At 44.8% G+C, this 27445-nt stretch overlaps 1 protein-coding gene across 2 annotated transcripts in view; it reads right to left on the minus strand.

Annotated features, from left to right (window-relative positions):
* Positions 1-27445, minus strand: part of SENP7 (SUMO specific peptidase 7) — a 790555-nt gene that overhangs the window by 720749 nt on the left and 42361 nt on the right. For both annotated transcript variants that reach the window (XM_069204850.1, XM_069204851.1), the window contains exon 3: positions 17685-17783. In XM_069204850.1, the coding sequence (XP_069060951.1) occupies positions 17685-17783 (99 nt within the window). The remainder of the gene's footprint in view (positions 1-17684; positions 17784-27445) is intronic.

A 27445-nucleotide genomic window follows, 5' to 3' on the forward strand; every position in this document is an offset into this window, starting at 1 on the left:
AAGACGAAGCCGCAGCAGTGTGGGGTATGTCTCTGCGTCCATTGCATGTCATGCTACCTGTTCCTAGGTAAGCTCGTGGCGCACACACCCAGGTGAGGGAATGGGACCGGCCATACTGCACGTGGAGCACTCTGGGCACCAGGCCCCCTACAGAAACAGTGGAGAATGACATCCACTACCTCAGTCCATGGCAGGATGAAGCACTCTGGGCACCAGGCCCCCTCCAGAACCAGTGGAGACTGTTACCCACTTGAGACTGTGGCGTTGCACTCCCCAGGATAAAGCAGTGGGCAAACCACCCACTGGAGAGACTTGAGAGACTGTGGCTTTGCACTCCCCAGGATACAGCAATGGGCATGGAGCCCCCTCGTGCAGCAGTGGCGTTGTGCGTTCATCCAGCTGAGGTGCCCCCTATTCCCTTCTCCCTGAGGTGCCTGTTAATTTTCAATTTGATGCCCCTGCAGTGTTCTCTCCGTTTCGAGTCAGGTATCTTGTGTGGGGTTCGCCCATGCATTTTGGGACCACTGGTCCACGGACAATGATTGGTACACTATCCGGACTTGTGTAGTTGGTGTACATATTTGTATATACTGAATTGTGAACTTTCACTATCTGATTTTTCATGATTACAATCGTTACAATCATTTAATTTTGTCCTTGCGTTCTTCCAGAGGGTGTGGGGGTGTATATGTAATGTTGCTGCATGTATGTGTGTGTATGTTGTTGTGGGTGAGGGTGGGGCTGGGGGTATTGCGTGTGTGTGTCACTCTCTCCCCCCGTGTTGTAGGTGCAGTACTCACTGTGGTCGTCGACGGCGTCTGTCCTGCTCCTGATAGAGCAGGAGGAAGACCAGCATAGGCAGTACGTGTAGTTCGGGATTCATGGCGTCGTGGTTCCTCGATGGGTGTTGAGAGGTGAGTGGTTTTCCTTCTGTGTACTGTTTCCACCGTAATTTTGATAGCGTTGGTTCCGCCCCGGGAAAGGTGGCGGATAGGCCTGTTGTGATACGGTGGGCAGTACTTTGTCCTCCGCCTGTCTGTTGGCGGTGACCGCCGCAGTGTTTGTTTCTACCGTCGTTGCGGTCGGAGTGTTAAAGTGGCTGTCTATGTTGGCGGTTTCCACCATGGTCGTGATTCCATTTTTTTTTCCCGCCGGCCTGATGGCGGTATTACCGCTGCTTTAACACCGACCACCAGGGTTGTAATGAGGACCTTAATTATTTTGGGTTTTGGTATTACATTTGGGCCATGGGCCATGAGAGCTTCTCTAACTCTCAAAATCGTCTCATTTGGAATGGTGAGGGCTGCACTTTTTGGAATTTGAGACGCTGCCATGTAGAAAAATCTACGAGAACCTAGACCCATCTGAAAACAAAACATGTGGGTGAGTCCAGGGTGGTGTCTCCACATGCACCCCTCACCATTTTCTTACCCACAATGCCCTGCAAACCTCCAACTTTGCTTGAAAGCCAACATTTTCCCCACATTTTTGTGATGGAACCTTCTGGAATCTGGAGGAATCCATTCAGCCTAAAAATGATTTTTTTCCAAACTGCCCTTTTGGACCCGCTCTGGTTCCCCCTCAATTTCAATATGTTTTTGGCTCTTCCCTGTCACAGGCACTTGGCCCACCTACAAAAGTGAGGTATCAATTTTATCGGGAGACTGAGGGGGAAAGTTCGGGATTAGCAAATTTTTGCCAGTGCGGTAATCCCACACAGAAATGTGGGAAAATGTTATTTTTTAGCTTAATTTGAGGTTTGCTGAGGATTCTGGGTAAGAAAACACTGGGGAATCCATGTAAGTCACACCTCCCCGGGCTCCCTCGGGTGGCTAGTTTTCAGAAATGTCTGGGTTTGGTAGGTTTCCCTAGATGGCTGCTGAGGCCAAGACCAAAAACGCAGGTGCCTCACCTGCAAAAGCAGGTAGTGTTTTATTTGATAATTTTGATGTGTCCACATAGTGTTTTGGGGCATTTCCTGTTGCAGGCACTAGGCCTACCCACACAAATGATGTACCATTTTGTATCGGGAGACTTGGGGGAACACAAACTAGCAAAACAAGTGTTACTGCCCCTTGTCTTTCTCTACATTTTTTCCTTCCAAATGTAAGACAGTGTGTAAAAAAGAGGTCTATTTGAGAAATGCCATGTAATTCACATGCTAGTATGGAGACCCCGGAATTAAGAGATGTGCAAATAACCACTGCTTCTCAACAACTTAACTTGTGCTCATTATGGAAATACAGAGGTTTCCTTGATACCTATTTTTCACTCTTTATATTTCACCAAAGGAACTGCTGTATACCCAGTATACAATGAAAACCCATTGCAAGGTGCAGCTCCTTTATTGGCTCTGGGTACCTAGGGTTCTTGAAGAACCTACAAGTCCTATATATCCCACAACCAGGAAAACCTTCTAGGATCTACACAAATGACCCCTGGGTGAATTCAGAATTTTGTCTACTTTTCAGAAATGTTTAGCTTTCCGGGATCCAGCATTGGTTTCATACCCATTTCTGTCACCAACTGGAAGGAGGCTAAAAGCACAAAAAACTGTAAAAATGGGGTATGTCCCAGTAAAAAGCCAGAATTGTGTTGAAAAATGTGGTTTTCTGATTCAAGTCTGTCTGTTTCTGAAAGCTGAGAAGATGGTGATTTTAGCACCACAAATGCTTTGTTGATGCCATTTTCGGGGAAGAAAAGCACAAGCTTTCTTCTGCAGCCCTTTTTTCCCCATTTTGTTTTTAAAAAAGACATAATTTTAGCTGTATTTTGGCTAATTTATTTGTCTCCTCCTGGGGAATCCACAAACTCTCGGCACCTCTAGAATCCCTAAGTTGTTGGAAAAAAGGACACTTATTTGGCGTGGGTAGCTTATCTGGACAAAAAGTTATGAGGGCCTACGCGCAAACTGTTCCAAACAGCCAAAAAAAAAGGCTCGGCACAGGAGGAGAAAAGGTCTGGCAGCAAAGGGGTTAAAGCGAAAGAAGAAAACATAATCCTTGCTTCCATATCCTCAATACAACTGAAACTTTGTTACAAAAGCTAGTGCAAACTTTTATTCCATATGGCATGTATTAATGTTTTGTGACCAAATTTCAGTCGCAAAACATTAATATGTCACAACCACCTCAAAGGAGGTGGTAACCCATTCACAAATGGGAAGGGGTCCCCATGGACCTCTCCCCTTAGTGAATGATTTAAAAAAAACATTTTTTTAGGAGTAGGCAGTGGTCTACAGGACAACTGCTTACCTACAGTATAAATGCACCCCATTTTCCTTTTAGAAAAACAGTTATATTTAAAAATAAAACAATGCTTTTTTGAAAAGCAATCATAGACATGGTGGTCCGCTAATCCCAGCAGGTCACCATGCCCGTGTTTGTAGCCAATAACCTGCCTTATTAATAGTTATTATGACGTAGGTCAAATTGCAACCTACTACGATTCTGAATTTTGTGAAGCAACCTATTAATATATACTTCTGTTTGCAAAATACATTTACATTTGACAAAAGTCAGTGTGCAAATTGCAACGGATTTTACCAAGAAAGTGAATTTAGAGTAACTAAGCAGATTCTCGCACAGGCAAATGTATATTTGCTCATGCATAAACATTATTTACAAGCCTTTGCTAGGAGCACTATTTCCACGCCTGCTCCTGTAATCTCTGCATTCTTTTAAATTGTAAATCTGCAACAATATAAGGACATACAACTCTGAATGAAATTTTGAGCCTTTCTTTAAATGGGCTCTTAACTTATTTTCATGTTAGCCATAGCAGGTTTACACAGATGCTACATTATTAATCTTTTCTAAACATTGGTAGTCATCAAAGAGTTTTACTAAATGATGCCTCGGAAAACTAGTATTTAAAGTTTCAGAACAATTTAGAAAGACATTTTGTTTGTCCTTATCCTGGGTCAGATTCCATAAGACGCTGGTCTCTGACAGAGGAACAAATTTAATTTACATGGACAAGGGGAATGAGAGAGAAAGTTAGTTTGACTTACAGCTTCTCCACAGAACACTTTGTTTTTTTTTTTTGTTTTTTTTTTACAAACCAACCTTTGACTGCATGATGAGAACCGGAGGAACTGTAATATCCCCGGCCACTGCTTTCATTTGTCTACAGCGAAATCCAAAGGAATAGGGGTAGGATTTAACCTTGAGTTAACAACAGTCTACACAGGATATAGGCACTGGAGATAGCGGCCCAAGCAAACTATACAGGATGTCAGAATGAGTCCAGGAATGCACCAAGGGACAGATGGCCAAGATACTGGACCTGGGACTGACTGCTCCTGTAGTCAGTGAGCCAGGTCAGGGGTACTAGTTTGAAATCAAGAGTCAACAGAACTGCATTTCTGTATGGGCTGTGCAACCATCAAAACAGCTATGCAGATGGATGCTCATCCTATCCCCCGTGCTGACGAGCCAGTGGACAGATTGGGCACAGTGACCTACCTCTGTACTTTAGATCTGACCTGTGACTACTTGGACATTGAGGTGCAGGGGTGTGGAATTTATTAAAATATCTACTTGTCCAGGGGACAGGTTGCTTCTCAAATCTACTTGTCCTGTAAAAAGATCTACTTGTCCCTTTGGTGCCATGTAGTGTGGCCCCAAATTATGGCAGCAATCTCATTATGTAAGAGCTCTGATAATAGCCTCTCTGATTATGCCAGGGCTACTATCACAGTAGGGCTTGAATACTTGCAGTTTCAATCCCTACTGTAGCAATTTCCTTATTTTGCCACCTTTCTGCAGATCTGCATACTGGGGCTGGAGGAAGCAGTAAGCAATAGTTCCACGGCTGGAATGCCTTTGAGTCTGCAAACCTACTAACCTGCATGTTTTAAAGATTCTCACCAGCTTCTCTCTAATATTTTCCCATAATAAGAAAGGTTGGACATTTACTCCTCACAATGGCAGAATTAGAACTTCTTCCAGGGTTGGGAAGAAAGTGGCTGGAGGGAAAATTAACTTGCAAATGCTCAATAGATTTTCACATGTGCAAATCTACACATGCGTATTTACCCATGCTAAAATACAGTTCACAAATATTTTATAGGGGTACGACATATACCATGGGTGCACTTTTGTGACTTTCTTTAAGAATTTGGGGCCACATGTAGGTAGGTTCACATTTGCGACTCACAATTTGCGAGTCGCAAATCCAAATGTAGGATGGTGTCCCTGACACCATCTGTGATTTGCAAGGGCTTCGCAAATGCCCACCTCATGAATAATCATGAGGTGGGTCGCAATTTGCGACCCCCTTGCGAATGGCGGCCCTCACAGGGATGGTGGCCTGCTGGAGACAGCAGACCACCATGTCTGTGACTGCTTTTCAATAAAGCAATTTTTTTTTTGTAGTGCAGCCCGTTTTCCTTAAAGGAAAACGAGATGCATTACAAAAACAAAAAATTAAACGTTTTCGTTTCATTTTTTCAGAGCAGGCAGTGGTCCGCAGGACCACTGCCTGGTCTGAATTTTTTTTACAGTGACATTCACAATGGGGAAGGGGTCCCATGGGGACCCCTTCCCTTTTGCGAAAGTGTTAGCACCCATTTGAAATGGGTGCAAACTGCGATCGGTTTGCGCCCGCGTTCACAAAACAATCCTACATTGCACTGCGAGTCGCTATTAGGAAGGGAACACCCCTTCCTAATTGCGAGTCGCAAACCCGTTTTGCGATTCGGTAACCAGGTTACCGAATCGCAAAACTGGGTTTGTGCATCGCAATGTGCTTTTTGCACGTCGCATGTTTGCGACATGCAAAAAGCTACCTACTTGTGGGTCTTGGTCCCTAATTAGGTCTGGTGTTAACAAATACATTTTGTTTTTATTAAACTTCTATTTCTCTCTCTTTTGGCTGGCTTTACTGTGAGTGATCGCATTCTACTCTTCTACAAGGAGCATATTGGCACACAAAGTAGTTTTGTTCAGTGTCAGGAATTACAGTGGCAATCAGTGACGTAACGAAACTGGAGGGTGCCCCATTTGCAAAGAACATGGAGGAGCCCCCTCTCCCGACTCACTCAGGGCAGGTGCTGAAGGGGCCCCCTGGAGGGCGGCTGTGTGCCTTTGTTATGCCACTGGTGGCAATGTGTGCTTTTAGAGTTCAAAAACGTACTTTTTTTTTTTTGCCAGTGTTTGTTACAATGTTGAGGGCCTGGTAGCTCCCACAACAATAAAGTGTTACAAAAGCCATGTCAAAACAAGTCACGCATTGATGAAACTAAAAGACTTATAAAAATGTCAGATCAGTTGGCTTTGTCAGTGTTTGTTTATTTTCATGCTTCCCATAATCGTGTTGAAAATGGTTACACTGATTTTCCATTAGAAATATTTTTGGGAAATACTAGCATGCATCAAAACATTTTACTAAATGACACTTCATTTGCATCTAATCAGAGAGCATTCTGGGAGCATTATACTTAGCCTCATAGCCTAAACTTTTCAAACATGTGTATACACGTTTTTTTTTTGTACCGGAACCAACGTCAGTAGTGAAGTGTGACCTTAAAACATTTATTTACAGCACTCACCCTAATAATGAAGGCTTTCAAATGATGTACTATAAATACAAGTTCGAACAGCATTATCTTTTGGAAACATTACCTCAACTGCAGAGAGTTCCACTCTCTGTAAACAGGCAGCCAAAGGGTTTGTGCTGTTGAGGGTTGGGCCTACTTGTCCCAAGGACAAAATAAACATAAAAACTTGTTGCCCTTGACCCCAAACAAGATGTGTTGGGCGATAGGAATACCACATCCCTGATGTGACACCTGGAGGTAAGTGGAGGACTGATTCTTCATCCCCTAGAAGGCATCTACCAGTTTAAGGTTATTCCCTTTGGTTTGAAGAACGCTCTCAACATTTTGCAGCTCCTAGTCTACTACGTCGTCTCACCTGTAAGGGCTTTGTATATCCTGGACAATATTGCGTCTTTAGCAGTATATGGGAGGACCACCTGAAGCATCTGGAATAGGTGTTGGCGAGGGTTCACTGTAGGAACTCATATTCATACTAAAGTCCTCTATAGGGATTTAGGCAGCTGTTCAACCATTCTGCTGTACATGTTCAGTTCAACCCAGTATCTCTCCCCTAACCAGCTTAACAATGGTTGAGGGATCACTGGTGAAATCCTGTGTGATTTAAAAAAAAAAAAATGTTTATGTCAATATCAGAGCTGTGTTCTGATATTGGGAGGACCACCAAAGTGCACCCTCTTCTGCCCGAGAGCTATGTAAAGAGGTGCTCTATGTGGCTACTGACAGTGGTGCTAGCATGATTCTATTTCAGGTTCATGAGCCCTTTACATGTAATGCCCCCACATCATCTATCAACTTTTATGAAGGGACTGGACCACTGAGGGATGACCTGAACTTTCAGATGTTAAGCAGGTACATCTCTGTATAAGTCACCTAATATTCAAAAGTGATAAGTTCTGGGGAAAGGCGATAAAGGGCAATGATGTTGTATGTAAGGTATACAGATATTCAAATAAGCACAACTCCAGGTGGGCAACCCCTAGGCACTTTAGTTGCAGGAACAATTTCTCTATTGCACTACAGCATTCCGGGACAAAAGTTTATGCAGACATTACATCAACGTCCTAAATATTCTTAAAGACTCGTTTCTCAGTTAAAGAAGTTAGACCAGACACATTCCAGCTCAGCCTAGACAAATTAAGGGAGATATTAACACCATATAATCTACATGGTTGGTGTAAGTTTCAAAAGCTACAAGATACCCAGTAGCATGAGAATCATGCTCACAAGAAGTGGCAGCAACCTGAGCCAGAAAACCTCAGAATAAAATCAACTTGTTTTTGTTGGGGGGATAGGGGGTTGGTTTACTGTATTTGCACTGGTCCTGCTAGAACTATTTACGAAACTGAAAGGCAATGTTGCTTTCCATAAGTGGAGGTGTGTTGTTAGGATGCCCTAAATCATTACACTAGATATAGTGTTCACTTAAAGAGGAGTAAGAGCTAGCAGTGCTCTTTATTTACAATAAAGTTTATGTGCTGTGGAGAAACTTTCCCTTATGTCTTGTTTTTGCAGATTCTCTATGTCTTTAGGACTAGTGTCAATCCTTTTTTTCCTTTCTTGTCTAGCCAAATAGTAAGGTTATCAAAGATTGGGTGTACTACTTTCCCATAGCCTGGTATAGCTCACCTGTTAGAATTTGAGAGTGGGCAAAAGTGATTCTATGAGAGATGAAAGGGGGGATACTGTTAGAACACCTTTGGCCACTTAGGTATCTTTCCCCCTCCTTAGTTATTATTACACCCTTTGGGGGGGGGGGGGGGGGGGGGGGGGGGGGGGGGAAGAGAGAGAGAGAGAGAGAGAGAGAGAGAGAGAGAGAGAGAGAGAGAGAGAGAGAGAGAGAGAGAGAGAGAGAGAGAGAGAGAGAGACTTGCATGGATGTTCTTAGCGGACTCCATTTTGTATTTCAACTGTAAGTATGGTGCACAAAATGTAGGCTGGTTAGACAAGTTATGTTAATTGCTGAAATTCCTGGACCTTATGCTAGTCCCCAGAATACAGGTTAGGGATGGTTGGAGACAACAGCCAGGTTAACAGGCAATGTGGTAGGACAGTAGACAGTGGTCTCTTTAAAACTACAGAGGCAGTCTTAGATCAGTACTTACCCTATTGTTCCAGGAAAGTGCTACTCTCAAAAGGCTGGCAGTGTAAATGTTAATGCTACTCTCTCCTTTGTGCTTTGGGTTTCTCTGAGTAAGAGACTCCCAGGTCCAGCCTTCCTTTCAGCCAACACCTGAAGACAGACTGTGGTTGGACAGTATGTAGTTGGACGTACTAAGTGACAGGGCCACGTCAAATCAGTTCCAGAACTGACTCAAAGACTAATCAAACTCACTCTACATACAAGGTATAAAATGGATGCAGAAACCCCATGTCAGTGTTACATGACTTTTTTCTGGACAGTGCTAAGCCACACACTGTGGTGTTGGAGAATCTTCTCAGATCTAGAGCTGATGCCACTGACAGCTAGCTTCTCAGTCACGTTACAGGACACTACCTGAGAAGTCCGAAATCTTTTGTTGGAGGAGCAGAGGAGCTGTCTTGGATGAAGAGCCACCTTGCTGCAAAGAGCGGTGCTGGAAGTGCCCCGTAGGAGGAGTCTGCCAAGAGGAGAACATAGTAACAGATGTGTGGGGGCAGTGCCCAGAGAAAAGACTGACAAAGAAAGCAAAGGCAGCATCTACAATGCAGACCCACCTGAGAAAGATTGCACTGTGAGAGACCAAGGTGCGCCCTGCATTCCTGTCCTCTCTGTGCATGTCCGATGAGCCCCTAACTGGGCATGTGAGAGTTCAATGGGGTTGCAAGTGTGGAATGAAACTGCAAACATTCTTAAATAGGAGTCCAACTGCAGCAGGACCCTCTTGTAGCCCAAGAGTCCATTATATCTCCCATAAGCAACAAGCACTAAACTAACTATAACTGTGTCTCACAGTTCCCACTATCTTGCAAACACTGCACACTGCAGGGGCGGCATACCATGTGAGCTTTGCCTTCTTCACCATCACACCAAAGATCCTGAAGTGCAGCTCAAATACATCTATAATCTCCCATCAGACTTCTGTCTCACCTGTGGAGGAACTGTCCCCATTTCCACAAGGTATCTTGAGTGGGCTTATCCAGTTCTGTCAGGGGGTGTTTTGCTCTTGGCAGTGCCCAGGACCTTTCTCAGGACATCCAGTGTGACGCCAAAGAAGAAGTGGGGGCTGCGAGGTCACCAGAACGGTGCAACCATGTAAAGGCACCCAGCTCGCACAAGCACTGAGGAGGTAAACAGCTCAATGTGGCCCTGGCAATCCAACACCACCAGTTATAATTTCTCAGAAGTACACTCTAAGGAACAGCAGGTTAGTGTCCTTAATGGAATTCTGGTCACAAAAACACAGTAAAACCTCTTCAAGATCTGGTGAAGGAGGACAGTTTTAAGAATTTACTTTGGACCATGGAAACAAAGAAGGCTAAAGTTAGACTGTAAAATGTCTTGTGTTCCACTCCTGCTCCAAGTGTGCCTGTGTATTCAAAACCCTTCATGTTGCATTACCATGGTAAGGAGAGTTTAGCGTTTGTGGTGCTGGCATAGGACCATGGCAACAAAAAGAAACTGATTGCTTTTCATTCATCTCTCCTGGATGTCGTGGTAGATGATCTGCCTTCTTGCCGGTATGTAGTGGCAGAAGTTTCCCATCTTGTTGAAATGTCCAAAATCATTGTATCAATACCATTGCCTACTACTGCTGTACCTCATGCTTCTGCTGCATTGTTAACTCCTAAAACACAACACTTTTCAATGTCAAAATTATCAAGGTAGGATATATTGTTATTCTCTGTTTTGCCTATTAGACTGATAAGATGTCCAGCTGTATTGCTCCCAACTTACCCAGATAGTGAACCTCACAACTGTATCTACACAAATGGAATTGATGCATGTGCGATATGTGAAGAAATAAAGAGTTGATACTTACTACAGAAACACTTTGTGTAGGCTACTAAATTCATTGATTACATTTTAACAACTAAGAAAAAAACCACCATCTTTACTGACCGATAATATGCTTTTGCAGTTGCTCACAAATTTGGGCCTCTGTGGGTGCTGAGAGAGTTCCTTAGCTATGTAGGTGGTCCTATGGGGAAGGGAATTTTTATATAAACCATCTTTTTTGATTTTCCAAAACTGAAAAAACGGTACAGTGCAAGCAGTAAAGTGCATCACAGATACACAATAAATCATAGTTCTTTGCACCAGTTATTCCAGATCATAAGGATTCCACAAAACTTTTGAGGACAATCTCTTGCTGCATAGATAGGTTCCTCTTGCCTCACGCACCAGTCCATTGAAGCATGCTAGATAGCCAGTGCATGCAGTTTATTGGAGTTCCAAGCATGTGCTTTATCTCTTTTGGCAAGTAAAGTGCCCAGACCCACCAGAGACCAGACCACCCAAGTCTTTCTTAAGTCCCAAAAGAGCAATGCGGGTTGTGGACTCTATGGAACGCCCCAGTATCTACGAAAGAATGCTAAGGACACCAGTACCATAAGTCACAATTACAGGACAAGCCCAGACTATATGAAAAAAAAAAAACTCTATTCTACTCTGGCCAATTAAATAACTTAAGTGACGAGGGCCCATGAGTCTGACAGAGCTGAAGTGGAGTTAGGTAGGTGAGGTGTAAGTACTTATGCTGTTTCACATGAAGATGCAAGAACATAGTTATCTTTTGTGGGGGCATTTTGGCATCTCGCCTATGGTTTTCGTCCAGCGAGCCAACCTAGACCTCCCGCATTTCCCTCAGAGGGACAAAGATATCCAGGGAGTTAATGACCAGAGATGTATAAATGTAGGATATATCACCTTTCCCTAGTGGACACATGAGGCTTTTAGTCTTAAACAGGTTTTAGCCAGAGAACTGCAGTATGGCAGTAGGGCATGGCAGAGCTGAAAAAAAAATCTACAAAATTAAGAATTATGAAGATTGAAGTTTACTTGCATCTCTTGAAATGACCTCAAGTGAGACCCTGTTAGAACCCCTTTCAGAAGGCCACATATCACACAGGGGCTACTGGGTCCAACTGTGGGGGTTGGAAGCTTTTAAACCTGATGTCCCAGGGCCCATCTTACTATGGACTCTGAGTAACTGCGCCAAGTACCCCCTTCCCCCCGCCTCCGCACATCTGTCAGGAGAGCCTGGTCTGAGGAGTTGAAGGCTTCCTCAAGGAAGCGGGGAAGGTGTCGATAGAGGCTAGTGAACACAGGCTCATAACTCAAATGGTACGCTGCAGCAGGAGCAATAAATCCTTGTTCAGCCAAATACTCACTTTTATGAAAAAAGAGAAATAATTTTACTTCTACCGCTACCAACACAAAGAAACAAATATCACATTCACAAATAATCACACACCTCCCCTTGGGGTTGAGGCTGTAGTGTTTCTTTGGTGATTCCTTGTTCCACTCTCCTTGAATTAGCGATAGTGGTTTTTCCCCCAATCACCACTAGTAACATCCATAGTATGTCCTACTAGCAGTCCAACAGCTCACCCTGACTCTCAATAAGGTCAACAGAGTTCCAGCCCTACAGTGCTTCTAGCAGCAAGTTACCTTGGGGCTGACAGACCCAAAACCTGTATTACCCACTCCGGCAGGAAGGAAGTATTTAAAGTTCCCAGTAGGTGAGCGCTCGCAGCGGCTGCAGCCAACTTCAGATGAATAAGCCACACATGGGCCAGGTAGCTGGACAGCGGGTGCAGAATCCCTCACTCGCAGTCGTGCTCCTGAAGTGACCAGAGGCTTCCTGAGGCTCCTCATGCAGGGTGTTTGTTTGGCTCCCAAAGGGGGCGTCTTCGGTGAACCTGTCCTGAGTCCCTTGCCTGGGTGACGGTGCTCTCAAGGCGTCCTCAATTCTCCAGTGGGGCAGAACAAGTTGCAGTCCTTGGTACACCCGGTGACCCCCTCTGGCATACTGGGTCACCACAACTCACAGTTCACAGGCGCTGGTCCGAACAAGAGAGTAATAATTACCACAGCAGCACCTCCTGGCATACAGGGTTGCCGCTCCACTACCGTATAAGGCTCTGGACCCTTTCCACTGAGCAGTCTTTCTGGCAGCCCGTCCTAGAATACGGGCTCACTGCTACAGTACCGCATAGGGCTACAGCCTTTTCTACAAGCGAGCATGACACATGGCTAAGTTCAAGGCGGTCCTCTGCAGGCATACAGGAAGGTTACTTACTCTGTCCTGCACAAGGGCAATACCACGATTGGTGCAGCAGCAGTTTCATCACACAAGGAGATCCCTAGGCTGGGGTCCCCACTGGACCTAGCACCCTCCAACTCACGCCTCTTCTTTACACCAAACACTGGTCTGGAAAGCTGGCAGGCACTGGTACTTCAGGCAGGTGGTCTGGGAGATGTTCTCTCACGAAGCAGGGAGACTAACTCATGCCCTCCATGTATTTTACCACCCACAGACACACATACTCCCAGTGCATGTATACTGCATACATGCACTGCACAGTACTATATCCTCCTTCTACTGTACTACTTACAGACACACATTCATCCTGCTTCTGCATTAACATGCATACACTGCCCAACACTGTATTCTTCATTTATTGTACTACTGACAGGTACACATTCAACCATCACATGCATTTATTCTGCACGCACTGCACAGCACATCCTTCAGGCACTGTACCACTCATGGCCACATGCACTTCTAGCAAATGCATATACCTTCCAAGCACTGCTCACTAATGCAATATCCCTGTACTGCACCCGTCCCACGCACACATACACCCACCGCAGATACAAAGCTTCTGTGCTGCACTGCTCTTCACACCAATCTGAAGTAGGCTAGGAGTGAGTTAAGCACAGCAGACGAACTTTAAAAGTGAGTGAGCATATAGGCCTCACTACAGTGACACAGGTTAACAAGCATTTGTGATGCAAAAAGTATCGCTTTTGCAAACGTTTGTGCTATTGGCATTATAAAGGACAGTGTCTTTTATCTATGTGTCTTGGTTTGAAGTGGAGTGGATGAATAAGGTTTGGAGTGGAATTATGTGGGTTGAATTGGAATGGTTAGTTGTGGAATTGTGTGGTTTGTAGTGCATTTGTGTACCCATATTGTGCCCGAATACCCTTTTTAAGCACTACAGTAGATATTTGTGGAGTGTTTCCACACACTGAAGTAAGGAGATGCCATGCAGGAATAAATTGCTAATTTAGACCCTGTAGTCTCCATTTTACACTTGAACAAGTTCTTCTGATCTACAATCTTCGAGGCACTCACTATGTGATCGCACACCTAGATAAGGCGTATACTATGAAGCCTGCAAGCGCCTAAAGGCAGCTCAGTTTAAGGTTTTGCACATGGTAGTGTCCACGGGTGGGTACTAAGGGAAGACTTTGCACTTTTTTGTTGAGCATTACTCAGTCTTTACACCTTGCACTCCTAAATTACTCCTAGGTGTACATCCTCCGTTAAATAACAGCGTCAGTGTGTGAAGTCAGTGGTTGCATACCATCTGGCTCATTGCACCTTGAAAATCCCAGACAGGCTTTGATATGGTAGCAGAAGATACATGAGAGTTTCAAATCCTTGAACTGGTCTTGTGTGCTCATGCAGATCAGTGCCTACATCAACGCAGCCACTAGAGCGTCAGAAAACTATCTGCTTACAGGAACAAGGACTAAATCTACGGTGATAAAAGTATCAAGATATATTCATCCTGTTGCGGCAAGGACCCTTCCTCGCATAGCCGGTACATGAAAAGGAACCGTCCAGGCCTTCATTTATTGCCTGCTGTATTTATAAAATGGTGTCACTCCAAAAAACAACACATCTGGTAAGAAAGAGAGGTGCAAAGAAAATCGGCTAAAACCTGAAAAAACAGCAGGTTCATATGTTAAAAAAACAGGCCATATGAAAGAGAATGGTCAATAAATATAAGCAAAACAGGTCATCACAATTTATGGCCTAGAATCAAAATTAAGTAAATGCTCCTAGAAAGATAACAAGACTAGCTGAACATGAACCCAAACCTTCCAAGTTGTGTAAAGATCTGTGACATCACGGCTGCCAGCAATTTACACTTTGATAACGCACTGCACACAAACACATTCATCATTGCCTCACAAATCCAGAGACAGGTGAGGCCTATGTTTCCCTAAGGTCACCCTAAAGTGAACAGTGTACAATCACACAAAGCAGCCCCGTGATCACATGTGAAAAACCGGAAAACATGATACTAAAATCAAACAGGGGTGGAGCAAAGCAGGGTAATATGTATCCCAATAGGTTGTGAGTAGAAATGTTACTCTGAGCAACAGTACTTTAATACTTGTTGCAGCACAAGATGCACTGACAATCCCCACGCAGTTGAGTGAAGTGCCGATTCTGAGTGCGGCAGTTACTAATGCAATGCACCGGTTTAGTTCACATCGGTGGGGGCGATGCATTGATCTTCTCCACGCAGTGATGGCAATGCATTGGTTCCGAAGCGTGATGCACTGGTCCGGTCCCTGCAACAGCAGTGATGTGCTGATCCTGACCTCGCAGAAGGTGATGTGTTGATTGCAATCGGCATAACAGCATCGATGCGCAGGTTCTGGCAGATGCAGCACTTTCTACCCACTTCCAAGGGCCCAGGGCTGGATTGGCACCTCTTGGCAGGGTAAGACTTACAGTTAGCAAAGTCCAGGTGCAATAGGTGATGATAGGTTGAAGTATTTTGTGCCTCTGAGACTTCAGAAGAACAGGAGGCAACCAAGCAAGTCCTTGGAGTCACTCTGGGTTCATGTGAGTTGGGTCCATGCGTTCCTCAGCAGGGCAGAGGGCAGCACAGCAGAAAAGTGGTTCTTCAGGAGCACCAGTCCAGAGTGGTAGTTCTTGTAGCAGCACATCAGTCCTTCCTCCTGGTAGAGTTCTTCAAAGGTGCAGTAGTGTACTGATTTGGTAGTGTCAGAGGTCCAGTACTTATACCCAATTGTGCCTTTGAAGTAGCAGTGACTTCAAATGAGGGTCTTTGAAGTGCACAGAGGTCCTTTTTTCCTGCCCTGACTCCAAACTCACTTCAGGGGGTTATGCAGCCCTTTGTGTTGAAGCATGACACTGCCTATTCAAGTGGAAGTGTCAGCTCCTCCAAACCATCCTGCAATCCGAATGTTGATGGTCCATCAGTCCCACTCATGCTTCTTTTGTGTGTGCTTGTCTGGAGGGAACGCACAAAGTCCAGCTGTCGGCCAACCAAGACATGTATTGGAGAAAGGCTGCAGGAACAGGAAAATGCCAACTTTCTAAAAGTGGCATTTTCAAAACTGTAACAGCAAATCAGACTTTAACATTAAAAAAGATTCATTATTACAGTTCCATAGGTACTAAACATGTCATATCTACTCCTTATCAATTAGAAATTACAGGTTATTAAATATAATAAGGAATCCCCAATGTCAACCTATGAGAGGGGTAGGCTTCACAGTAGTGAAAAACAAATTTGAGTTTTATTCATCACTGGGACATGTGAAACTTTAAAGTATAAGTCCTCCCTTTTAATTACAAGCACTGTGCCCTTTGGGCTACTTAGGGCCTACCTTAGAGGTGACATATGTATTAAAAGAGGAGTTCAGTGCTTGGCAAGAGGTTTTAAATGCCAAGTGGCCATGGCAGTGTAACTGAACATACAGGCTCTGCAATGGCAGGCCTGGAGGTGTTAATGGGCTATCTGAGTGGGTGGCACCACTAGTAGTATTTAATTTACGGGCCCTGGGCACATGTAGTGACTAGTGAGATTAAATATGCTAATTAGGTATATACCAATCAAGCCATGTTTTAGATGCTTAGGGAGAGAGCACAAGTAATTTAGCACTGGTTAGCAGTAGTAAAGTGCAGAGCCCTGAGGCCGACAAAAAAGGATTCAGCAAAAAGTGGACGAAAATAGACAAAACATTTGGGGGTGATCTTGCCGAGAGAGCCATTTCTAATAATAACGTAAACGACAAGTACCCAGCATCTGTAAATTAAATGCTACTAGCAGGCCTGCAGCAGTTACTGTGCCACCCACTTACGTAGCCTTGTTTAATATGTTTCAGGCCTGCCATTGCAGCCTGTGTGCTTGTTTAAACTGCCAATTCAACCTGGCAAAGTAAACTTTTTGCCAGGCCTAAAGCTCCCCTTTTTAATACATGACAGTCATCCCTAAACTAGGCCCTAAACAGCTTATAGGGCAGGGTGCATTGCGTTTAACAGATAGGCACATGTTTTCAAGTTGTACATGTTCAGATAGTGAAAAACTCCCAAATTTGTTTTTCACAACTGTGGGGCCTACACCTCTCTCACAGGATAACATTGGGCTACCTTACTACATTTATTAAGTGCTAACATTTGATTAGAAATCAGTAGAAGTGTCCCGTTTGGGCTCAAAAGATATGTAATTTAAAATCCTCTTTAATGGTAAAGTCTGACTCTGTATTTACTTATAACGGCGGTCTACAAACCTTCCCATGAGCTCATCTATTTACCTGCTTGTATTCTTGGTGAGAACTCAACCAAGTGACTGATACTAGAAACGTCTGAGGTAGAGTATAAGTATGCATCTTCCCTTGCATTGGAGAGCTCATCTACATTGCTCATGTACGGAGATTCCCTTGTCACTTAATATGCGACTCACAGACCTAAAGTTTGCAAAAAATAATTTTTAGACTTATTCCAGACACAATAGAGTTTTTCTGTCACAGCTGGTAGCTCATAAGTTGTAATGTCTACTACAAAAATTGTTACCCTCTGTCACCTCACACCTCACCAATCAGCTAAAATAAGGTAATTTCTATATAAGTAACATGTTTGTGCTTGACTGCAACTGTTATTGTTTGGCTGTTAGTTGTTTTTGTTTCTTTGAAACAATAAAAATATTTTTTTAAAGGAATACAATCCAGTGACTTCTGAACACAGAATTTAGGGGTCACAAAGCATCTTTAACAGACTAGCTTTGGTTTAGTAACAAATGATGTTCAATTGAAAAAAAAACACAGAATCTCTCAACTCCTGTGAACACACAAAAGCTTATTTGTGCACTCAAAGTGCTACAAACTGCTGCAATGTATCATTACATGTAGTTTTTGGTATTGGCTTACCTCTTGAGTTAGACTTTTCTGAAATTCAGATTGTGACAAAGGAGAAGACACTTTGACTGCTTCAGACAAAGAATTTGATTTCTTCTTCGGGATCTTGAACTAGGCAAAAAATGTAAAGATAAAGTTAGTAAAACCAAAATGAAACTAAACTAGCTGACCTTTCAAATTAGATCAAGCTAGTGGCATTCTTGGCAACAAAAAAAAAAGCAACTGGAAAAGCGATGGTACCAGAAATAAGAGCCAGCAAGAAAAAAGTGTTTGCTAAGAGGAGCCTCAGTACAATAAAACACCATCAAAGTTCAAAAGATCCATGAAGGAAAGTAGGTGTTTTTCACTTCATCTCCATTAGAAATAGATGCAAACAAAAAACAAAACAAAGTATACAGACCTGTAATTTGCAACTAAAATGCACAAGGGACTATAGTTCTCATGTACTATCTCCATTGGCAAACAAGGGATGTGCTATTTGCACAAAAAACTGGTTAATGTAATTTGCAACATGACTGACATAGTAATGTCGCCTTGCGAATTGTCTGTTCATTAGGGGGGGGGGGGTCAGTGCATTAAATGAACTTCCTAATTAACATTAATTAGGCAGATCTGAATGTGCAATACCCCCCACCCCAAAGTGGTTGCTTGTGAATGCCAGGATTGTAGTCTGAAAGTATCCACTAACCTTCTGATTTTTTTTTTCCCCAAATTATGTTTTTTTAAAGCAGTCTGTGGGCAATAAAGGAGCAAGTGCTGCTGTAATAAAAATACTTCCTGTTTGGGAACACTTTGCAGGGTTTATGTAGTGGCTCCCTGAGCTTGCTGCCTGCTCCACCGAGGCTGCCTAACAAATTCTCAAGGAGATGCTGCATCACGGTGACAGCTTTCCATCTGCAAGTCAGGTAGCATCCCAACTTTGGGGGTCAGGAAGCAATCAATGGTGTGCGACCCCAATTGCTGTAAAAAAAAAAAAAAAATCTACTGACACACACCTTTCTAAAATGAAACATGAGGGGGGTTCCCCTTCATAACCCATCCTACTTACAATTCTGAAAGGATCAATTTCCATCACAATTGCAATTCTGAAAGGATCACAAAAGTGCTTTCAGAAGTTATAAAGACTTTTCAGACTTGTAAAAGGACTTTAGTACATTGTACATAGACCTTTTGTGGTCTCAAATCCTGCAGTCTTGTGTAAGCTTGGTAACCACAAAGGGACTTTGTATATGAAGTCCCATGTTCTGTTCAGCTGCATGCTTTACTGTTTAGGGGCTATGGACCAGTTTGAATACCACAGGAAATATTTTTACTGTCTGGTAATTCCATTTTCTTTCCCTGTCCCACGTGCTTCATATGTTCGCATACATACATTATTGATAGCCTAATGGACCTATCAAAGTATACAGAGTGTAAATAATTTAAGTTCTCTCAATCAAGTAATTTATACAACAAAGGTCGATGTTACTTGACCTTTCACAGTAAATTCAAATGCCAGTAAAATTGTACGTGCAAATAAAGATCTCCAACAAAGCAACACCATAAAATCATATCCACTCACAATCAAAATGTGGTTAGTTAAATGTAATAGAACACTAATAATAAGTTAACACATTAACAAAAAAAATAACCCATGTATAAAAAAAAGGAGGGAAAAAAAAAAAAAGTTCATCCTTAACTAGAGCACATAATTAGAAGGACAAACAATACTCAGTACTCTTTTTCTGTTGATATGTTAAGAAATGCTTTGCACTTTCATTCTTTCCCAACCACAAGAACCACTGGGATTAAAGTGTTCCCTGAACACAGCTCATTTCATCCTACTAATATCTCTGTACTTTATCCACACATTGAGCCTGAGCTTATCCTTTATCACTGCTGATCAAGAAAAGGTAAGTTGAGCTTTTATCTACTTCCAGGTGCCCTGTACAATACTGTAGTAAGCAATGCATTTTAAAGTGATTGCTTTCAAGACATCCTTTGAAGGTCTAGTTTATGTAACTACTGGGCCCAATTAGATTTTAATTTGTAACCTGGAATTGGCCATTCCTGGCCGCCACTGGGCTCCTGCAACTCACTGCAAACCACCCCAGCTGTCCAGTTCCAAGCCAGCAAATGTGGCTGCCCGTCTGCGGCTAATAATAAAAAACTCCATTCAGGAGTGGCAAAAAGTTTAAGATATCAGAGCCCTTCTTCACTGACTGTAAATCACATCTGGGTCTCTATTGGGCCATGATTCACTATCTGCAGACAAAGAAGATAGGGTCCTTCCCTCGCCTTCGAATTGTACACCATCAAAAGCCTACACAGTGCCCATCAAACACTGTTAAAAATAAAATAAAATGTGAAGAAAATCTTGCTAACGCAGACATCAGTAGAGAGCAATGCAGAAACATAGGTGGTTAAAGAACAGTTCAGGCCTAAGCTTCACGGTAATTAAAAACATAGATGTGGGTTCACTAGTAATTAGAATGCATGATCAGCAAGTTTCAGGTAAATAGAAAAACATGTTTGCAAGTCTTGAATGGATTACAATCACAGCACACAAGCACATATTTCACTGTCAATAGAGCTGTGGCTAGAAAATGTTGGTTAAAGGTAACTTTAGTCTTGATTACACAGATTCAGATAAGAAGACGTCTTGGGAGCAGAGTATAAACACCAACACATGCTCAAAGGGAGAGCATCCGGCTCCTCTAACGTGCAAACCAAGTGTGTGGCATCATTCCACTGGAAGGCGAGATGGAATGGGTAACCCCACTTATACTTGACCCCATTGGCTTATAAAGAGGCCATAGTGAAGTAGAGATGGTTTCTCTTTTGACGTGTTATAGGTGACAAGTCTTGGCAAAGCCACAATTTTGCACCCTTGAAGGTATTTAGCCAGATGTGGCAGAAGCTGCCATAATGTCTTCCTTCTGCCAGTAGGGATGGACGTACATGAGAATATCCGCCCAGCCCCATTGGGGCCCCTTCTGTCCTCCCGGCAGTGGGTGAAACCGAAGTGTACATTTGAGTCTGTAAGTGTGAAGAGAACATGTTCGAAGAGCCGGGTGACAGCCCTCAATGTTGCAACTCTGTCCCAGTCCGGACCCCACGGGTGCAAATCTTGGAGCGACATACCGGTTTTCCAAATCTTGGAGGTGGGCTTGGAAGTCTACGTTCTGATCCTGCAGCTCCATCACCACCCAGCATAGCATGTCCACTTCTTTCTTATGTGCGTCCCACCCACCATGCAGCAAGGAGACCCTGGTACTCAGATCATTGAGGCTATGATGGACCTGTTTGAGGTCTGCTATGAGCTCTTGACAGAGGCTCCCAAAATCATCTCAGGGACCCAAATAAACTCTCTGAAAACGATTTGGTGATGGAGGCCTTTAGGTCTTCAGAGGCTGGGCCGGCATTCACCAACTCTGATTAACCTCCACCATCCTCCAACCTTTCCCAATGTGGGTCATGCTTCTTAGTTGCAGCTTTAGCAAACAGATACTTCATATCAGAGTCTTTTTTATGACCTCTGTGAGTAGTCTTGAGGCTGTTTTGCAAGTGCTGACCCCAGAACTGGTATGAAGCCAAAAGCTCCAGCCCAGGCTCAGGGTGCAGAGAATGTCTGAGATGGTGGGGGTAAAGAGGGGTCCAGGCCACTCCTCAGTGAGACTGCATCTGGTCTCTGCAACAGCCAGAATCGATCCAACCTCAGCAAAGTGAGCAGTGCAAGGTTCCACTCTGCCACCGCCCAATAAAGGGGGCATACTGAGGGGGGACACTGAGGCTCGGAGGGCCAGAGCAAGACCCTCATGTCTATCTTATGCTGAGGCACTGGTACCACTACACTTCCTGACCAAGGTCTGCCAGGAGCCCAGTTTGCGATGGTCAATGTCAATGAAGAAAGTTAGACCCTGAACCGCTGAGGGCAGTATCTCTGTAATGTGCATTGCTGCTGTTACTCATAGAATAGAAGACGCAACAATGTTAGCCATCCAACATCCTGTAAGCGGTGGCACCTCAACAGTCCTCCAAAATACTAGCCTCCGCCACATCCCTGCCAAGAGCTTGGCCTAGTGCAAGGTAATCTCGCACTCATATGCTTGCTCCTCAACACCCACTCACTCAAACATGCAACAGAGATCTGGGACCTGCTGCACGACAACACCTTGTAACTACTTTTCCTCAAAGAAACTATGGAGATCGGAAACAAAACCTTAACTCCATCTTGTTAAGAGACTCCATTTTGTGTCATTCAACCAAACAAGCATAAAAACAAACTCAAAGTATGTGCTACACCTGGAGTTTCAGTACATAGTCACAAGGCATAGACAGAGAAAGAACACAAACAGTTCCAAGCAACACAGATTATCTTATCTAGAAGCAGCAGAATACCCCAGTCCAGGGAGTGTAGGGCGTCACTTACAAAAAAGCTGGAGGCTGAGAAAAAACTGACATGACTAACAAATATGCTTGCCAGATTGTAACATATGCATCAGCTATTTGTAGTCAATGCCTGTTGAAGTGTAAAAATACTAGACGCAGTCAGATCATCTTTGAGACTCTCCATTGTATGTGACTTTGCATGCAGCACTACAGTGGGTTCCCCAGGCCGTGAAATAAAGTTTATCCTGAGAACCTAAGGTGGAAAGCTGTGATAACTTCAAAGGGCAGAGGGAGGAAAATTGTTAAGAGTTCACAAAACCTGGCTGAACTCTGAATCTCCAACTGACATAGCCACAGGCATCCACCCTGCTAAGAGATCACCAGGCAAGACACATTTCACAAGCCCAGAGGTGAAATAGCCATCATCCACAAGAGCACCATCAGTCATATCACCTCCACAGACACGTCATCCTTCAACAAGAAACACCTATTTTTTAAGCACCATGTCACAGCCAACTTTACCCTAAGCATCACTCTTATTTACAGACCACCGGTACCACGCACCAACTTCACCATCATAGACTTCGTTACACTACTCACCCTTGATGCTAGCAATTACATCCAACTTGGAGACGTGATCTTCCAATCTGGAAAATCACATTGCCCCCAACTACTCAAAAGCACTCATTGAAGTCCTTTGAAGCATGGGCCCATCTCAATGGGTAAAGGGAGCCAAGCACATCATTGGACATCTCCAGGACTCTATTTACACCAACTTCAACAACATCCAAGTCGACAAGCCCACGCTAGTCCCCTGGACAGACCATGAAGTCCATCCACTCAGCGGCCCCATTGTACCCCTGCCCCCAATATGGGGGGGGGGGTGGGTTGGGGGGATGACTTATGGATCAGCTGAGGCAAGGATAGGTGGATGGCTGCTAGCAGGGCGGGGGTATAGTGTGGGAAGAGGTGGGTGCAAAGTTCCCCTTCCCTCCCATCCTGATCTCACCCCCTGCTGTGCCCCCGCACACCTCTGAACATGGCTGAGTTGGGCACAGCGGGGGGAGGGGGTGAAGGGGGCCGGGAGCGTCAAAGACCTGGGTGCAGAGAGAGTACTCCACATGCCTCGAACTTCTCTTAACCTCTCCTGGGCTCAAAAGATTCTGGCCCCACAGAATGCAATATGGCAAAAGACAAGGAGCAGTGACGTCCCAGAAAGGGCAAGATAGACAAACATGCAAAAGCGATGGACCAAACCAGAGACCCTGAGGCACTGTCAGCAATGTCGGATAACACGGTCCTCCTGTAGGAGGCTGGCCTGGCTTATAGTGGGTCCCTTATGGTACTTACACCCTGTGCCAGGTCCCGTTATCCCTTATTAGTAGATTAGTAGTGTTCTAGCAGCTTAGGCTGATAGAGGTAGCTATAGCAGAGCAGCTTAGGCTGAACTAGGAGACATGCAAAGCTCCTACTATACCAGTTATATCATATAGGTACTATATCACAAGAATCACAATACTCAGAGTTACAAAAAATAAAGGTACTTTATTTTAGTGACAATGTACCAAAAATACCTCAGAGAATATACTCCCTTAGGAGGTAAGTAAAAGACACAAAATATACACACAAACCAAAATCAGGTAAGTAAAACAATCAGAAAGTAGTGCAAACACTGTAGAATACAATAGGCCTAGGGGCAACACAAACCATATACTCTGAAAGTGGAATGCGAACCACGAATGGACCCTTAGGCTAATGTAGTGTGTAGAGGGTCGCTGGGAGTGTAAGAAAACACTAAGGGTGTGTAGGAGGCTGGACTGGCTTGTAGTGAGTACCAAGGGGTACTTGCACCTTGTACCAGGCCCAGTTATCCCTTATTAGTGTATAGGGTGTCTAGCAGCTTAGGCTGATAGATAATGGTAGCTTAGCAGAGCAGCTTAGGCTGAACTAGGAGACGTGTGAAGCTACTACAGTACCACTTAGTGTCATATGCACAATATCATAAGAAAACACAATACACAATTATACTAAAAATAAAGGTACTTTATTTTTATGACAATATGCCAAAGTATCTTAGAGTGTACCCTCAGTGAGAGGATAGGAAATATACACAAGATATATATACACTATAGCAAAAATATGCAGTATAGTCTTAGAAAACAGTGCAAACAATGTATAGTTACAATAGGATGCAATGGGGAAACATAGGGATAGGGGCAACACAAACCATATACTCCAAAAGTGGAATGCGAACCACGAATGGACCCCAAACCTATGTGACCTTGTAGAGGGTCGCTGGGACTATTAGAAAATAGTGAGAGTTAGAAAAATAACCCTCCCCAAGACCCTGAAAAGTGAGTGCAAAGTGCACCAAAGTTCCCCTAAGGACAAAATAGTCGTGTTAGAGGGAGAATGCAAGGAAAACACAAATCAGCAATGCAACAACGATGGATTCCTGTCTGAAGGTACCTGTGGAACAAGGGGACCAAGTCCAAAAGTCACAAGCAGCTCGGAGATGGGCAGATGCCCAAGAAATGCCAGCGGTTGGTGCAAAGAAGCTCTTACTAGGCTGAAGAACTGTAAATACTGCAGGAACGACAAGGGCTAGAGACTTCCCCTTTGGAGGATGGATCCCCCACGCCTTGGAGAGTCGTGCAGAAGTGTTTTCCCGCCGGATGAACGCCAACAAGCCTTGCTACACGCAAATCGTGCGTTTGGCGTTTTTGGACGCTGCTGGGGCCCAGGAGGGACCAGGAGGTCGCAAATTGGACCTGCAGAGAGAGGGGACGTCGAGCAAGACAAAGAGCCCTCACTGAAGCAGGTAGCACCCGGAGAAGTGCCAGAAACAGGCACTACGAGGATGCGTGAAACGGTGCTCGCCGAAGTTGCACAAAGGAGTCCCACTTCGCCGGAGACCAACTTAGAAAGTCGTGCAATGCAGGTTAGAGTGCCGTGGACCCAGGCTTGGCTGTGCACGAAGGATTTCCGCCGGAAGTGCACAGGGGCCGGAGTAGCTTGCAAAGTCGCGGTTCCCAGCAATGCAGCCCAGCGAGGTGAGGCAAGGACTTACCTCCACCAAACTTGGGCTGAAGAGTCACTGGACTGTGGGGGTCACTTGGACGGTGTTGCTGGATTCGAGGGACCTCGCTCGTCGTGCTGAGAGGAGACCCAAGGGACCGGAGATGCAGCTTTTTGGTGCCTGCGGTTGCAGGGGGAAGATTCCGTCGACCCACGGGAGATTTCTTCGGAGCTTCTGGTGCAGAGAGGAGGCAGACTACCCCCACAGCATGCACAAGCAGGAAAACAGTCGAGAAGGCGGCAGGATCAGCGTTACAGAGTTGCAGTAGTCGTCTTTGCTACTATGTTGCAGGTTTGCAGGCTTCCAGGGCGGTCAGCGGTCGATTCCTTATCAGAAGGTGAAGAGGGAGATGCAGAGGAACTCGGCTGAGCTCATGCATTCGTTATCTGAAGTTTCCCCAGAGACAGAGACCCTAAATAGCCAGAAAAGAGGGTTTGGCTACCTAGGAGAGAGGAAAGGCTACTAACACCTGAAGGAGCCTATCAGCAGGAGTCTCTGACGTCACCTGGTGGCACTGGCCACTCAGAGCAGTCCAGTGTGCCAGCAGCACCTCTGTTTCCAAGATGGCAGAGGTCTGGAGCACACTGGAGGAGCTCTGGACACCTCCCAGGGGAGGTGCAGGTCAGGGGAGTGGTCACTCCCCTTTCCTTTGTCCAGTTTCGCGCCAGAGCAGGGGCTAAGGGGTCCCTGAACCGGTGTAGACTGGCTTATGCAGAATTGGGCACATCTGTGCCCAACAAAGCATTTCCAGAGGCTGGGGGAGGCTACTCCTCCCCTGCCTTCACACCATTTTCCAAAGGGAGAGGGTGTCACACCCTCTCTCAGAGGAAGTTCTTTGTTCTGCCATCCTGGGCCAGGCCTGGCTGGACCCCAGGAGGGCAGCTGCCTGTCTGAGGGGTTGGCAGCAGCAGCAGGTGCAGTGAAACCCCAGGAAGGTCAGTCTGGCAGTACCAGGGTCTGTGCTACAGACCACTGGGATCATGGAATTGTACCAACAATGCCAGGATGGCATAGAGGGGGCAATTCCATGATCATAGACATGTTACATGGCCATATTCGGAGTTACCATGGTGAAGCTACATATAGGTAGTGACCTATATGTAGTGCACGCGTGTAATGGTGTCCCCGCACTCACAAAGTTCAGTGAATTGGCTCTGAACAATGTGGGGGCACCTTGGCTAGTGCCAGGGTGCCCTCACACTAAGTAACTTTGCACCTAACCTTTACCAGGTAAAGGTTAGACATATAGGTGACTTATAAGTTACTTAAGTGCAGTGAAAAATGGCTGTGAAATAACGTGGACGTTATTTCACTCAGGCTGCAGTGGCAGGCCTGTGTAAGAATTGTCAGAGCTCCCTATGGGTGGCAAAAGAAATGCTGCAGCCCATAGGGATCTCCTGGAACCCCAATACCCTGGGTACCTCAGTACCATATACTAGGGAATTATAAGGGTGTTCCAGTAAGCCAATGTAAATTGGTAAAAATGGTCACTAGCCTGTCAGTGACAATTTGAAAGTAATGAGAGAGCATAACCACTGAGGTTCTGGTTAGCAGAGCCTCAGTGAGACAGTTAGGCACCACACAGGGAACATATACATGCACACCTATGAGCACTGGGGCCCTGTGTGACAGGGTCCCAGTGACACATACATATAGGCCACAAACCTATGAGCACTGGGGTCCTGACCAGCAGGATCCCAGTGACACATAACAACCATACTGAAAACATAGTGTTTTCACTATGAGCACTGAGGCCTGGCTATCAGGATCCCAGTGAGACAGTGAAAACAGTGACAAACACCCTGACATACACTCACAAACAGGCCAAAAGTGGGGGTAACAAGGCTAGAAAGAGGCTACCTTCTCACAGGGTGTCCAAAATAAACCACCCCAAGACCCTGAAAAGGAGGAGTAAAGTGATACTACTTCCCCAGAAACACACTAAACTCATGATAGAGGATTCTGCAAAGACCACAACAGACTGCAAAGCACTGAAGATGGATTCCAGGACTAGAGGACCTGCAAAGGAAGGGGACCAAGTCCAAGAGTCGTGAAAGTGTCCAGGTGGGGCAGGAGCCCACTAAACCCCAGATGAAGGTGCAAAATGGCTGCCTCCGGATGGAAGAAGCTGAAGATTCTGCAACAACGAAAGGTTATAGGAACTTCTCCTTCGTTCAGAAGATGTCCCACGGAGTGCGAGAGGATGCAGATTTGTTTCTTTGGAGAAAGACTTCAAACAAGCCTTGCTAGCTACAAAGGTCGTGGTTGAAGAAAAAGGGTGCTGCCCGGGCCCAGGAAGGACCAGCATGTTGCAACACAGGGA

The sequence above is a fragment of the Pleurodeles waltl genome, chromosome 8 (genome assembly GCF_031143425.1).
Source record: "Pleurodeles waltl isolate 20211129_DDA chromosome 8, aPleWal1.hap1.20221129, whole genome shotgun sequence".
NCBI lineage: Eukaryota > Metazoa > Chordata > Amphibia > Caudata > Salamandridae > Pleurodeles > Pleurodeles waltl.